This window comes from Podarcis melisellensis (genome assembly GCF_964234715.1).
Source record: "Podarcis melisellensis genome assembly, chromosome: 12".
In the NCBI taxonomy this organism is placed as follows: Eukaryota; Metazoa; Chordata; class Lepidosauria; order Squamata; family Lacertidae; genus Podarcis; species Podarcis melisellensis.
In genome coordinates, this window is record NC_138544.1 from 31,999,601 (window position 1) to 32,013,652 (window position 14,052).

General features: G+C 41.6%; 1 protein-coding gene across 2 annotated transcripts in view; it reads left to right on the forward strand.

Moving 5' to 3' along the window:
* Positions 1-14,052, forward strand: part of COL28A1 (collagen type XXVIII alpha 1 chain) — a 65,019-nt gene that overhangs the window by 30,315 nt on the left and 20,652 nt on the right. For both annotated transcript variants that reach the window (XM_081882850.1, XM_081882851.1), the window contains exons 12-24: positions 280-348; positions 445-513; positions 2,280-2,348; positions 4,817-4,885; positions 5,701-5,769; positions 6,320-6,388; positions 7,682-7,750; positions 8,524-8,595; positions 9,425-9,493; positions 10,730-10,801; positions 11,625-11,693; positions 11,797-11,865; positions 13,909-13,977. In XM_081882850.1, coding sequence (XP_081738976.1) covers positions 280-348; positions 445-513; positions 2,280-2,348; positions 4,817-4,885; positions 5,701-5,769; positions 6,320-6,388; positions 7,682-7,750; positions 8,524-8,595; positions 9,425-9,493; positions 10,730-10,801; positions 11,625-11,693; positions 11,797-11,865; positions 13,909-13,977 — 903 coding nt within the window. The remainder of the gene's footprint in view (positions 1-279; positions 349-444; positions 514-2,279; positions 2,349-4,816; positions 4,886-5,700; positions 5,770-6,319; positions 6,389-7,681; positions 7,751-8,523; positions 8,596-9,424; positions 9,494-10,729; positions 10,802-11,624; positions 11,694-11,796; positions 11,866-13,908; positions 13,978-14,052) is intronic.

The window sequence follows — 14,052 nt, forward strand, 5'->3', positions numbered from 1 at the left end:
TGTCAGAACACCTGCTATTTACTGTGTTCCGTGGAGTCACACAAGGATAACTTTTGAGCTGAAATGCAGGGCAGCAATAGAGCTTGAGGAAACGCAGCAGTTCCTAGAAGCCATTTTGCTTGATCCTTGTACTCAAAGTCCAATGGGATTGTAAAGGATCAAATCAACACGGTTCTCAACCTGGGTACTGTGGATCACAAATTCATTAAATGGAATTTCTTATTCATATTGTTTGCCACTCTACAGACTAATCATTTGTTTATTTCTGCTTCTTTTAAGGGGGAGCCAGGCCCAGCTGGTCCTTATGGGCCTGCTGGAGCCCAGGGAATTGGATATCCAGGACCTAAGGTAATGTATAAGATCAACATTGGCAATATGCTCATGGAAACATTAATGGTTATTGGACTATGTTCTTATTTAATTTTTATCCTTTAATTTTACAAGGGTGACAGAGGTCAGGAAGGAAGAATCGGGCTTCCAGGACCTATTGGGATTGGTGAGCCAGGCTTAACAGTAAGTAAAGCGGTCAAGTTTTTCAGAAGTTTTTTCTACACTGTTGGAATTTTTGGGTGCAGCTGATTGAAATGCAGTGGCAATGTGTATTGATTCATTATGAAGAGTAATGAACAAAAACAAAAGTAAACCATAGGTTTTCTGCTTCCTGCAAAAGAAAGTTGTGCAAGGGATCAAAGTGAGACTGAGAATTAAAAATAACATACTGTTAAAGAATTTCTGCATTTTAGCTGGAAGCAAGTGGCACAATGCATTGGGCACCTCTCCTGTATAAGTCCCATTCAATTGAATGGAGTCATTTCAAGGGGACTTGTGCAGAACTTTCTAGTTTGGTATATTAAATCCACCCATTTGACATAGCCACTGGAGCTCTGATGTGGAATTCTACCGTCTCCAAGACTGTCCTATGCATTTCAGCAGAGGCAATGTGTTTTCCTTAGGATCATATAATTTGCCCAAAGCATCCCTGATTATAGAACATTTATTCATTTTTTTCACCCCTTGTATTCTTGCTGTATTCAGTGCTGTTTTGTTGCCAGCAGAAAATGGCAAGGGGTTGGCTCAAGGCTTCATCATGCTTAGAGGAGACCTATTGAAAACCCAGGGGTCTTAGGTTGTTTCTTTTGTTAAGGGGCCTTATTTCCCCCACCTCGTCTTCTGATGGCTGCATACTTGAAATATTAACTATAGCTTTAACAGCTTTAATGGAGTGTATATTCTTGACCCCAACCCAAGTCTCTGGCATGCATGCAGGGGATTTAGTGCATACATGAAGTTTTGCAGAGTAGCTTCTTCTAGTGTCTTAAGCATGGAGACCTAACTTCACATGGTGTTGGGCTGGGGAAGAAAGTCAATTCTGTTCACATTGAAAGATAAACCTACCTAATTTGGGGCCACCCAGTCAGATGGGCAGGGTATTATTATTACTTTTTGAAACAATACATTAACTGAAACACAGCCCTCCTTCAAAATTTGCACTCTCCAAATTTTACAGTGCAGCTCCCCAGCCAAGGAATGTATACAAAAATGCCTAGGGTGAAGTGTGCATATAAAAGGTAAAGGTAAAGGACCCTTGACAGTTAAGTCCAGTCGCGAACGACTCTGGGGTTGAGGCGCTCATCTCGCTTTACTGGCCGAGGGAGCTGGCGTTTGTCCTCAGACAGTTTTTCCAGATCATGTAGCCAGCATGACTAAGCCGCTTCTGGCGAAACCAGAGCAGCGCACGGAAACGCTGTTTACCTTCCCGCCGGAGCGGTACCTATTTATCTACTTGCACTTTGATGTGCTTTCGAACTGCTAGGTTGGCAGTTGGTCAAAGCCACATGCAAAAATGCATTATATTAGAGGAAACTGGGTTGCAGAAAAGTGTATGTTAGGCAACAATGACATAGAAAAACATGTATGTTAGGAGTATGCTAAAATGTTGGGGGCTACATGAAGACTACTTAAAGTAAAATCCACAAACTGATATGGAAATGTGAACCGAACTTAAGGTTGGATAAACGAGAAACTGGAAGAAACTGAAGCTGGCAGATGAGCCCATTCCTGCTTAGTTGTTAAAAAGCCAAATGTGATTTGCTAATAGCATCCGGTTAAGCCCCCAATGTGGAAATACAGTTCACACCTCATATCCCTGTGATGCATTTTGTAACACTGAAGAAACTGGAGGGAAGTTCTTTCATGCACTGTGGGATCCAGGTGTGGTTCAGAGACCCATAGGGCTTTGCATCACAGCCTCTAAACACCATTTGTCCAATCAACTCCAGGGTCCACGTGGTCCCGAGGGCGTGCAAGGAGAAAGGGGACCACCGGGAGAAGGAGTTCCAGGACAGAAGGTAAATATTTCAGTCAAAATTTTGAGGATTTCCAGTTCACTCAATTTATTACCTCCCCCTCCACTTCTTTGAGTGAATTACTAGGTGTGCATTTTGTTCTTCTTGCCACAACTTTCCCTTCCTTTGTCTAAAATATGTTAGTATTTCCTCACTTTGTCCCAGGGTTACCATTTAAGGAGGTTGGGAGTGAAGTTTATCTTTTCTGTTCAGGAATACGTGTGAGAATGCCTCAGTAGCCATCAATATCTCTGGTCAACTCTGTGTTGTTAACAAACAACCTTCATAGCGAAAATCTGACAACAGTTTAAACATCCTAAAATAACTAAATTCTAAAAAAATCACTACTGTTTTCTCTTAATCCTTCCTTAAAGAGGGCTTTCCTTGGGTCTTGTCAGATGTTATTGACATTTCCTGCCTCTCAAAACACTCAGTGGTGGTAGCTATTGGAGGTGATGGGGGTAAACAGTGGTGACAAATGTTTTTCCCCCATCCTTCAGTTACTTCTGTTGCTGCCTTGTTGGGTCTGTGGTGATTCCTATTCCCTAGATTTATGTTACCAAACACCAGGCCTGCGTGACTCCTTCGCAGGCAGTTAGCATTCTCCTCCCTCAGGCCAATTAGTATTAACAGCCTGGCGATTGTTACGGACCATTAATTAAATGGATCTCTGTACTAGGCCTGCATCCCAAAGCACCAATCCCTGCTCCAAGTTTATTCAGAAATGGGGATTGTTTGACCTAGCCCAATAATATTCCTGCAGTCGAGGAAGTGCCTACAACAGAGGCTTGGTTCTATTTTTTCTGTAGCAAAGTGGGATAAAAATGTCAGAAGCAAACCAATAAATCAAATGCTCTTTGATTTGTTACACAAAAGGATTTGTGTGTCTGTGGTATATGCAGAGCTTTTGTTCAGTTGGAACTCGCCAGAACTCAGTTCCGGCACCTTTCAGGTGTGTGCCATTGCCATTCTACAAGAACAGGGTGGTGTTCATGGTGAGTTCTGGCACCTCTTTTTCTAGAAAAATGGCACTGGGTATATGGATCAAATTTCGTGGGTTGGTAACATGGCCAACAGCCCAAATCCATAGGAGGGCCCATAGCTGAGTCTCCAGCCAATCCAGAATCCATTTGCAGCCATCTGAGGTCAGTGGTCCTTCCAGCACTTCTTTGGAGCCTGGGTGGCTGTGGCTGGCATCCATTGTTCTAATGCCCCCACAATGTCTCTGGGACCTTGATATGGCATCATGAGCTCTCTGTGTGTAGCATTTAGGTTGTGATTTCCTGTCTGAAGTGATTTCCTTTTGTAACTTCAATGAGACCAGCAGGAACTCAGCTGTCCTTAGCAGCCCCAGCTGTCCTCCTACTCTCAAAGCAGACCTGGTTTCTCAGCATCTTCATGTCACTCATTTTTCACCCTAAAAGACGACACCATTTGCAGTTGTATGTTGGGAAAGCAGGGCCGTCTTTACCTGGGGGTACAAGGGGTGTGGGGCACCTGGGCGCCAAATTCTGGGGGGCGCCAGGCACCCACCGCTGAAGCCACCTAAGCTTCTACCTGTTACGAAATAATAAATAATTTTGATCAAGCTAGAAAGACAAAATACATATATACCTAGTAATTACCGAAATGTATACCTACTGTTTCACTAAAGGACTTCCGCGTTTGTGCACTCATTTACCAAAGACACAGCACGCTTGTCATTCACAACAAGTGATAAGGCGTAAGCATGGTGTCTGACATAAGCATAATATAAATTAATTTGGGGGCTAAACTAAATTTGGGGGCACTGGGTGGATTTTTGCACCCCAGCGGCGCATATGCTAAAAACAGGGCTGTGGGAAAGTCTAACATCAAAGAATGCTAGACTAAATCTCTGTGGAGACTTGCATCTTCATAAACCATTAGCAGTTTCTGGAAAATTAAACAACCTACTCATTAACATACAAGTTTAAAAAGACAAAAGTGCTTAACTGTGGAAATAAAAGCAGTTTTTATTGTCCTGTTCCCACATATATCCTGTCCTAGCAGATATGGACCGGAAGAGCCACAACCTCCTGTGGCTTGAGAGAACTCATTTGTTTTTCTACAATATTTTCCCCTCCAGTATGCAAATATTGCATTCCACGTACTCTAACTGAAAAGTTGCCTGCAACTTTTACAGTGTCTAGACTGAAACTAAATGCTCATCCCACTTTAATATTGCTGTATGTGTCCTACTACTTCAATATTGCTATGCCTGTTTTATTTCACTACTAGCAGACATTTAGCTACTAGAGAGGATACGCATAAATTGGTCGCTGCCTGTATATAAATAATCTAGGGGTTAAAGAACTGAACCTTGCTGTGAAGTAGTCGATGCTTGGCCATATCTTATTCTAATCCGATTTACATGTGTGCAATTGTGGCAGTCTTGAAGGAATGTAAAAAAAGAAGAAGCTTAATTCAATGCTAACGTCCTGTATTTTCAGGGTGACAAAGGTTCTGAAGGGCCAGCAGGACCTGTTGGAGCACCAGGACCCTCCATCAAAGGAGATAAGGTACGATGTGAGGAACAGAGGGTATAAATTGAATGAAAGCTTATATGAAGATGGTGCCCTAGGAGTCTGAAGGACGAAGAAGAAATTCATTGTAAAGAATGCAGGAAAAGTGTAATGAATAGTTGCCTTGATTGTGAGACAGCCTACATAATGTCTGTGTTCAGGTATAATGGTAGACTGTGGTTTGTTGTGAAATGAGCCTAGTTTCCCTGTACCCTCCAGAGTTGCACAGTCCTCCTCTCAACTTCTTTTCTGGCATGGCTGTGGGGAGGAAGCTGAAAGCTTTCACTGATGATTTTGATTAGCCACAAACTGCATGTGTTTAATCACTGTGGTTTGTTTGAAGTCAGATGGCTTCCTAAATCACAATTTGGAGTTGGCTTGATTCAATAAAACCATAGTTGATATTTACCATGGTTTGTCAGATTTGGTTGACACGACAAGGTACGCGGAAGCAAAAGTTCCTGAACTTGTAGGCATGCAAGAGGAATAAGTGAGGAGGTGGAAGTGCTTGAGACTGGTGGGAGGTTAGGTTTGTTCCCAACATGATTTATTGTGACATCCAAATGCGCCCCATGATGTCATGACCACATTTTTTCATATCATTTTGTCCTGACTAGGTCTCATTATTTCCCCAAATGTTCTCTATCCCATGATCTTTCCCCCCGGGAGATGTTCCTCTTGAATAGTTTGTGAGCCAATGTGCAAGAATGTGGGAAAAGCCTTATAAACTTAAAAATAGTATGGTGATGAAGTTGATGAAGAATGCCTTGACTAAAGCAATAACTTATAGGAGAGACCATATTTTCATGCAGGGTGAACGAGGGATGGGTGGACCACAGGGCATAATGGGACCACCTGGAACTGGCATCCAAGGAAAGCAGGTAAATGTACATCAGGGGTCTACCTACTTTTGACCAGGTATTTGGTTGACTTATGAACAAATCTGAGAAGGAATTGTGGATATGTGATTTCTGTTGAGGACGAGAACATTATGCAACCATAGCCAGGAAAAGATTTATTGAGCCCTTTGGAAGTCATTGCCCAGTCCTGATTCACTTCCATGTTTGGATTATGCTTTTAGCATACAAGTCATGTGTGAACAGATCATGTAGAACACATAGCCTTTAAAACAACAACAACAACTGTCACCCTGTTCTTCCAGGTTTATAATACAAAATATGAGATAAAAGAAAGGCTAGAATGTAATAGAAATTTTAATGGGGCGGGAATAACGAAAGTCTTAATGTTGGGTTGAACTTACAAGTTACCCTGCATGCCTGTCGGTGTGCACACAAAATCACAATATGCTTTTGTGACCTACCTTTCCTTGTGACTAAAGCTTGTAAGGTCACTCCCCTTGGCTTTATTTTTAGGATCTCTAGCGTCTAAGGAAGGGCAGTTCTGATTAACTTCATAGTTTTATCTCTTTAGGGTATTCAAGGTCCAAAAGGTGTGCCTGGTGTGAAAGGGTCACGAGGCCTCGGTCTGCCTGGACCAAAGGTATGCATTGAACTTGGAATAAATGTATTGTACAATGGGGGGAAAATCAGATTCAGTTTCAGATTTGTCCATTGCTACACAAAGATACCATACACATGGCTGCCTCATTGTGTTTATTTGACCCTTACAATGACTTGACATAAATCTTAGTAAATTATAGGTTTTGAACCATATCTGTTTTGATAATCCCATTCTTATCCACCTAAGCCATCATAATGGATAGGCTTCTGGGTTGCCATATTTTGAAGAGCAAAAAAAAAGGACACATTTGCCGACATCTACTTTTAACTATGGATGACAACTCTACCCATGAAAAAGAGGATGTGTCCTGGGAAAAGAGGACATATGGCAACCCTACTAGTAGAAAATTACAATTTCTGTGATCTGCTACTACATCTGCATTTCCATGACTGACTGAAAGTCAAGAGCTGGGAAGTGTGTGCACAGATACTCATCAGACCAACTTCCTGGTCAAAGATAAAACATTTCTTGAAGGATGTTATTTGATGGGAGCAATGGAAAGAAAACACAGTTCTCTCTCTTTTGAGCCACATTCCATCCTTGATCTTTGTGGGAAACATCCACAATATCAGTGGGTGATCTCAAAGACATGTACATGACCACATTCTGACCAGCACTTAAAGCTTCCCCTCTGTTGTATTGGAGGAGTGTTCTTGCCTCAAAACGCACAATGCCGTGTTTTAGAAATGGAATGATCACTGCAGCTAGGGATGCATTAAGGCAGCGGTTTCTGTTCTGACCTGTCTCCGCCATAATTAGTTCAGTTTCTGGGAACCACTGCCTTCAGGTATTTGGATTCCAAAGGGTGCAGGCTAAAACCAGCACTTTGATTGGGATGTGGAAATGTATGGGAAGTCAGTGAAGGTGAAAAAGGACCAGTGTTGTGTGCTCATGCTATCTGGACTCAGTTGCCTGCCTGCACCCTTAAGATCTTCAACAGAGGCTGTTCTTCAGTTGACCCCCTTCAGCCGATGGGTATAGCCGAAAGGGCCTACTCAGTGGTAGCACCAAGACTGTGGAATGCTCTCCTGAGAGAAGCTTGGCACCATTTTACCTTCAGTCTCTCTCTTGGGATTTTTAATTCTGTTGACTGCTTTCATCATGCTTTAGTTTGTTTTATTGTAAGTTTAACTTTTTGTTAGGTGCTCTGAGAACCTGTTGAAGGAAGGGCTGTTGAATGAGTACACACACATACACACCCCCTACATTAATAGGAAATTAGGAGAAAACGTTACTTAGCATGCTCAATATAAATACTTTTGTTTTTCTAAGGGACAAGAGGGCGCATCTGGACCAAAAGGAGAAGTTGGACCAACAGGAATTGGACAGCCTGGACCTAAAGTGAGCCTGTTTTGAACACTTGTATCTAAATGCTTTAAAACTGCCTTTTTAAAGGAAATTGAGTTCCAGAGCTTCCTTCCAGTGGTGTGCCCCGCTCCTTGATAGTTCAGCTTTGTAACACTCATGGCTACTTCTTGTGATACTTTTGGAACTCTGGTATAGGTACCAGATATATTCCAGTTGCACCAATTGCTAATAGCTCAACTATTAATAGCAGTGCTATTTTTGACAAAATGTGCAGAAGTATTGGTCCATAAAGCATCAGTGCCTCACTGATTGTTGACATTATCTTTTTTAAAAAAAATAATTTTTAATAGTTTCCACAGAAAAAATACATAACACATCACATTTTCAACTTTAACAAATTTTCCAATTTTGGACTTCCTTCAGCCTCTCTGACAATCATCCAAATTTAATTTTTAAATACACAGTTCTTAAATTCACTATCGCCTTTCGAAAAACCATTTGAAACCTATTTTTCTTTTTTGCAATATTTCTTTAACTTTTACAGAGCTTCTTTAAATGCCACTAACGTTATTTCTCTATCACTTATACTTTCCCAATAGTCCACCAACTTTCTCCAGTCCTCGATAAACTTTTGGTCCCGTAGATTGTTGACATTATCAAGGGAAGTTAAAATAAGGAACAGATATTCAAACAACCTATGCTGAGCCCACTAGACCACATTGTAGGATAAAAAGGAAAAAGCATCCCTCCCCAACTGATCCAATGGTGTGTTCCAACTTGTTTTTGTTTTAAACCTTCTTCCAAAGGGAGAACCAGGAAGACCAGGATTTCCAGGAGAAAGTGGGAAGCCAGGTCTGTCAGGAGGATCTGGGAAAAAGGTAACACCATTTTGTTTGTCAGCTGCTTGTCTAAAACAAAAGGTCCAAGTTCGGTTTGCAGTGTAACTCACCCTTGACAAACCATTCCTCAGCATAAAGACCCGCGGTTTTGGCTTTCGACTTGCAAAATCTTATTTGTGCCCCCTGCAGTGGTATAATGGAAGGGGAATGTGAGGGAGCACAGCTCATGGCCTTTTCTCAGAGCAAGAATGACAATACCCTCAGTAGGGCTGCCATGTAATTGGAGGATAATTTAGGAAATTAACGTACAGTAAGGTAGAGATTGAGGAAAATAATAAAAAAGAGAGGCTTTATACCATGTATTTATTTACTATCTATATCCCACCTTTATCTCCAAGGAACTCAAGGTGGTATACAGGATTCTTCTCCTTATTTAATCCTCACAAGAACCCTGCGAGGTACATTAGACTGAAAGAAGATGGTGACTGGCCCAAGGTCACCAAGTGAGCTTCATAGTCTAGTGGGGATTTGAACCCCGGTCTTTCAGGTCCTAGTCTGACACTCTATCCACTATACCTCACTGGCTCTCAGCTGCTTCCAACGCTACCTAGAGATACCTGTGATTGTGCCTGGGACCATCTACATGCAAAACAGATGCTCTACCCCGGAGCTATGGCTGTCCTCCAGATGTCTTGTGCTGCTGAGATTTTCCTGTTTCAGATTGTTTTGTTTCCCCTTTGTATTTTATTGTATCTATAGGAAGTATTTAAGCTGCACTGGAAATGCAGTTTGCTGAAAGGTGGAGCATAAATCAAAAAGGCAAATAACTGCTGTGTGAAAATTAATACCCTCTTTTTATTATTGTTAGGGGGAACAAGGATTACCTGGCCCAAGAGGCCCAGAGGGAATTCCTGGAAAGGGCGAGGTGGGTCCAAAGGTAAGATTGAATAAATGTGTTTTAGAAGTGTGAGAGTGAGTGAAGTAAAATCTCTCTCTCTCTCAGTGAAGGAAGTTGTAGGACTGACACCTTTTAATCACGAATATTCCATAGTTCAATTGTTTTCAATATTGCTTATGAAAACAAAACTGGATAGAGTTCTTGTGGGCTGCAAGTCTTCTCAACTGTGTAGAGATGCACTTATGCACCGGCACAGATGGGGAATTGAACTTGCGAAGTCCACAGGCAAATGCTTCCACTGCTATGATGTCCCTCTGCATTCCTACCTGCATTTGTTCTACACACAATTCATGTCAGGAAGGGGCTCTAGTTTCAAGTCAGGAAGGGGCTCTAGCTAAAACTACAAGAACTTCCAAGTGTGCACATCCTTCTGAAAGTTTTTTCTTTTTAATAGCAGATTTTATTAATTGAGAAAAGAAGGGGACTCCAAGATTTGAAGAAGTAACACAGAACAGGCAGTTATTAACAAGGCAGGACATTAATAATGAAATTAATATAAGTACACGTTTGTATATATACCAATACCTGTACAATAAAAGATCACATACAGATTGCTGCAATAAAAACATCACAGCACCTTCCTCATCCTTAAAAGTAAGTGGCCCTCATAAAGAAGAAAGATTCCACAGGGCTGATTGTGGCAAGCTCTGATCTGTAGGTTCACTCTATCTGTACTAAAAACAGGAAGAATAAAATTACAAGATAATGAAATATTAATAGTGTATTCTGAAAGTTAACACCAGAATTTTCATTGAAATGAATGTTCGTCCAACTGAAAAATTCGGCTGCTTTTTCCTCCTGGAGACTCATTAATGGAATACTGGGCAAAGGCATTAATCTAGAAGTTTGACCTCACAGTCTGTTGTTTCTGGAGCTCCTTCTATCCTTCTGCTCTTCTCTGGGACCGCTGACACTCATCAGTATGTGACCATTGTGTGGAGACAGCTCAGAAACACTTCACTTGCAGTTGTCCAGCAGCTGACTGGCAGATTTCATATGAAAACCCAAAGGAAACTGTGTTGGCCTATAAGAACCCCACCCCCATTTTGCAGACTTGCCCTAAAAAAAAGAATTCATGGGTAGAATTGATAGTTAACCACTTCAGGGCCCATCAATTATCAATTTTCATTTTAGATATTCTTTAAAAACCCATAAATATATGTTGGATGGAAATAGCTTTGTGCCACAGTTTATTTTATTTATTTTATTAATTAGGGTGAAGAGGGACAAAGAGGAGCAAAAGGAAATGATGGTCAAAGAGGTTTGCCAGGTGATCCGGGACCAAAGGTATGTTACTTTCATTTCTGTATTGCTTCTCTCTGTGTGGGTTCTGTCTGCTAACAGCCTGTCTGTGTGCAGTGCATCAAATGCAATTCATGTAACACACTTGACTACTGTAGTCCACATAGCAGAAGCTAGTGTTCAGCTATCTCGGCCATAGGTGGCAAAGACTTTTCAGCTCAAGGGCTGAACTTCCTAGGGCCACAGGTCATGTACACATTATAACCAGGCAGAAATACTCAGGGAGAATGCAAGTCAGAGCCAGTGAAGGGTGTGGCCTTGGGCAGAGTCCTGAGGATCATATAGAGAGGTCTGAGGGCCTGCGTTCAGCGCTTAGGCCTGAGGCTCCCCATCCCTGGACCAGGCACCTGATTGGTATGAAGGCGGGACAAACGGCGTGGGCAGAGAGATCCCTGGTCTTAGCTGATTTCCAAATGAAGACAAGGAACCTGACTTCTCCACAATCACAAACACCAAAGGGAGAGCACAGGCTACATCACCAAAGACGCATCCCGCTGAAATTAAAATTAGCAGAAAGGAAACAAAACGATAGAATAGTTGCTAGATTGTAGCTATCCTGAAAAACGCTATGATCGAGATGGAGAGCAATTGTTGTGGGTCCAAAACCTTAGTTCAGAAAACTGAGATGACCCTTGAAGTCCTTTCTAATGAATTCAGGAACCAATTACTGGAAATCCAAATCAACATTTTGCAGCTAGGCAAAATGTTTTAGGATGCTCTTGAAAGCCAGTACTTTAGGACTCCTTGTCATCGTCTGAATATGTTGCTGATGATATAGACATGCATTGATTATATATTTCTTCTGCAGGGTGAATCTGGTATCAAAGGTTCAGTTGGAAGCCCTGGACCTTCCATTCGTGGGCTTCCTGGCCCCAAGGTAAATAATGCCCAAAAGCAATGTGGAACACCTGATCCTGGTACTTTCCTCCAAAATTGTGTGATCCTTTAATAAAGATGTGTTCTTTTGTGTGTATGCTTAGGGGGAGCAAGGATATGCAGGACCTCCCGGGAGCGATGGAAACCCTGGAAATTCAGTCATGGGACCTCAGGTGTGCAGTTTAATAAAACAAAATATTGGCAATATGATTCAATATGACCACATACAAAGAAGTAGAAAGAAATACTAAATTGGGTGTTTTTAGGCTTGTTGGGCAGGATCAGGGCTGGTTAAAGACATGCTGAAGCCCTAAGCTTCCATTTAGATTTTGGCAAGCTTCCATTTAGATTTTGGCAAGCTTCCATTTAGATTTTTGGCAAAAAGATGCATCTCTTTATCCTGGCTTTTGACGCCTGGAATGTGTGTTTTCAGGACCCACCTTATTTGTTGCAATACCATTTTTTGTACTTGTACATTTTCGAATTGTTTTTAATTTTGTGTTTTAAATTGTTGTAACCTGTCCTGGGGCCTTAGGGTAAAGGGTAAGTAATAAAATAATAGTAAGTGATATCAAGCTTAAGTGGCCTTCTTTACTGAGTAATTGAGTAATCAATGTTATGATATCAGCAGAATCTGAAGTCATATCCAACCAGGTGCAATGGATTTATAATAGCAAGCTGCCATCTGAGTCTTTCTTGCAATTCATTGTAAAATATTTTGATTACCCAATAAAGTCGTACATCGAAAGACGAACAGAATCCGTCCCGGAAGCCCGTTCGACTTCCAAAACATTCAGAAACCAAAGCGTGGCTTCCGATTGGCTGCAGGAAGCTCCTGGAGCCAATCAGAAGCCGCACTGGACATTCGGCTTCCAAAGGACATTTGCAAACCAGAACACTCACTTCCGGGTTTGCAGCGTTCAGGAGCCAAAACGTCCGAGTGCCAAGGCATTCGGCTTCCAAGGTATGACTGTAAAGTTATTTTTTTAAAAACAACAACAACAACAACAACATTGTAAACACTTGCATTTTAAATACAAAGACACAGGAGGTAGAGGAGTGGAAACAGTTCGGTTAACCACATATTAGGGAGCTAGAGATTGCAGATTTCTTATAGTTGCAGGCACCAGGAAGGAAAAATTTAGGCTGCTATTCCATGGGCCCTGGTCATCCGAACATGCCGAAAGATGGGGACTTGTTTTTATTTAAGTACATTATGTTTTGGGTCAGGAGAAAAGTGTCCATAGTTCAGATGTGGTTTATATTATTTATTTCTAGTAAATATGGGTTGATGTGTTCACTCCAGCGAATGAAAGATAGAAACAGATAAATTATGATGGCAATAATCTTGACATGCTAGTTTTATATGTACACAGATTTATTTATTTATTTATTTTAAACATACTTAGGGGAGCATTCAGACACCCTCAGTCTGAAATGCCACAATCCATCAATTGATGAAAGCCTTTCGATGGTGTGGATGCTAGATTTAGGATATTGTGTAATGAAGATGCAGCAATACTTACGCCTTCTAAAATCAGGAAGAATATGTGGGACAAAATCCTCAGTTCATAAGAGAAGGGTATTGTTATCCTATTTTGTTTGTTCACAAAGTGAGAACATCTGTTTGGCAACTCTTCCCAGTGCAGGAATTTGGAAGTCAAAATAAAGACAAGACCCCTTGCCCCCGATTTCCTTCGTTATTGAAATAATTAATGGGGAAACTACTTGATATTTTAAAACACTGGCAACAAACCAGAGGAATCCTTTAGGCACACCCTGAGGACTCAGACATGTCCAGCATGACTTCTGCTCCTCCCGTCTTCTTGGAAGAGGAGCTTGCCGTGCACTATATTCTATACCACTTCTGAATTTCCCCAAATTCGGTTCATTGTGGCTTATGGTGCAATCCAGTTCTCAAGTATTGCCAGTTCTCAAACTTGCAAATTAGCTGTCAATGTCCAGATCATGAACACTTTCCCTGGTAGTATTCTGCCCGATGAGCAACAGCTTTCACCTTCCTCCCCAAGTCCTTTTCAACCAGAAGTACAACACGAAGGTGAAGCTTCTCTGTCCCGGGCATAATCTGTGCGTGCTGTGACATGGCAGGCTGCCAGTTTTGTCTTCTTGCATGCCGACATCGAAGTCTGGCAACGTTAAGAGTTAATAATATGATGTTTAGATAATTTATATTGACGTTCATTATTTGTCTTCAGGGTTCTCCAGGCTTACCAGGGCCACCTGGACTTCCTGGAGCAAAGGGGGATGGCTTTCCGGGTGCACCAGTAAGTGTAATTTCACCTCTAATTTGTGATAGGTAAGAGGTAAAAGGTAAATGGTTAGAACAGTACACTGTCCTC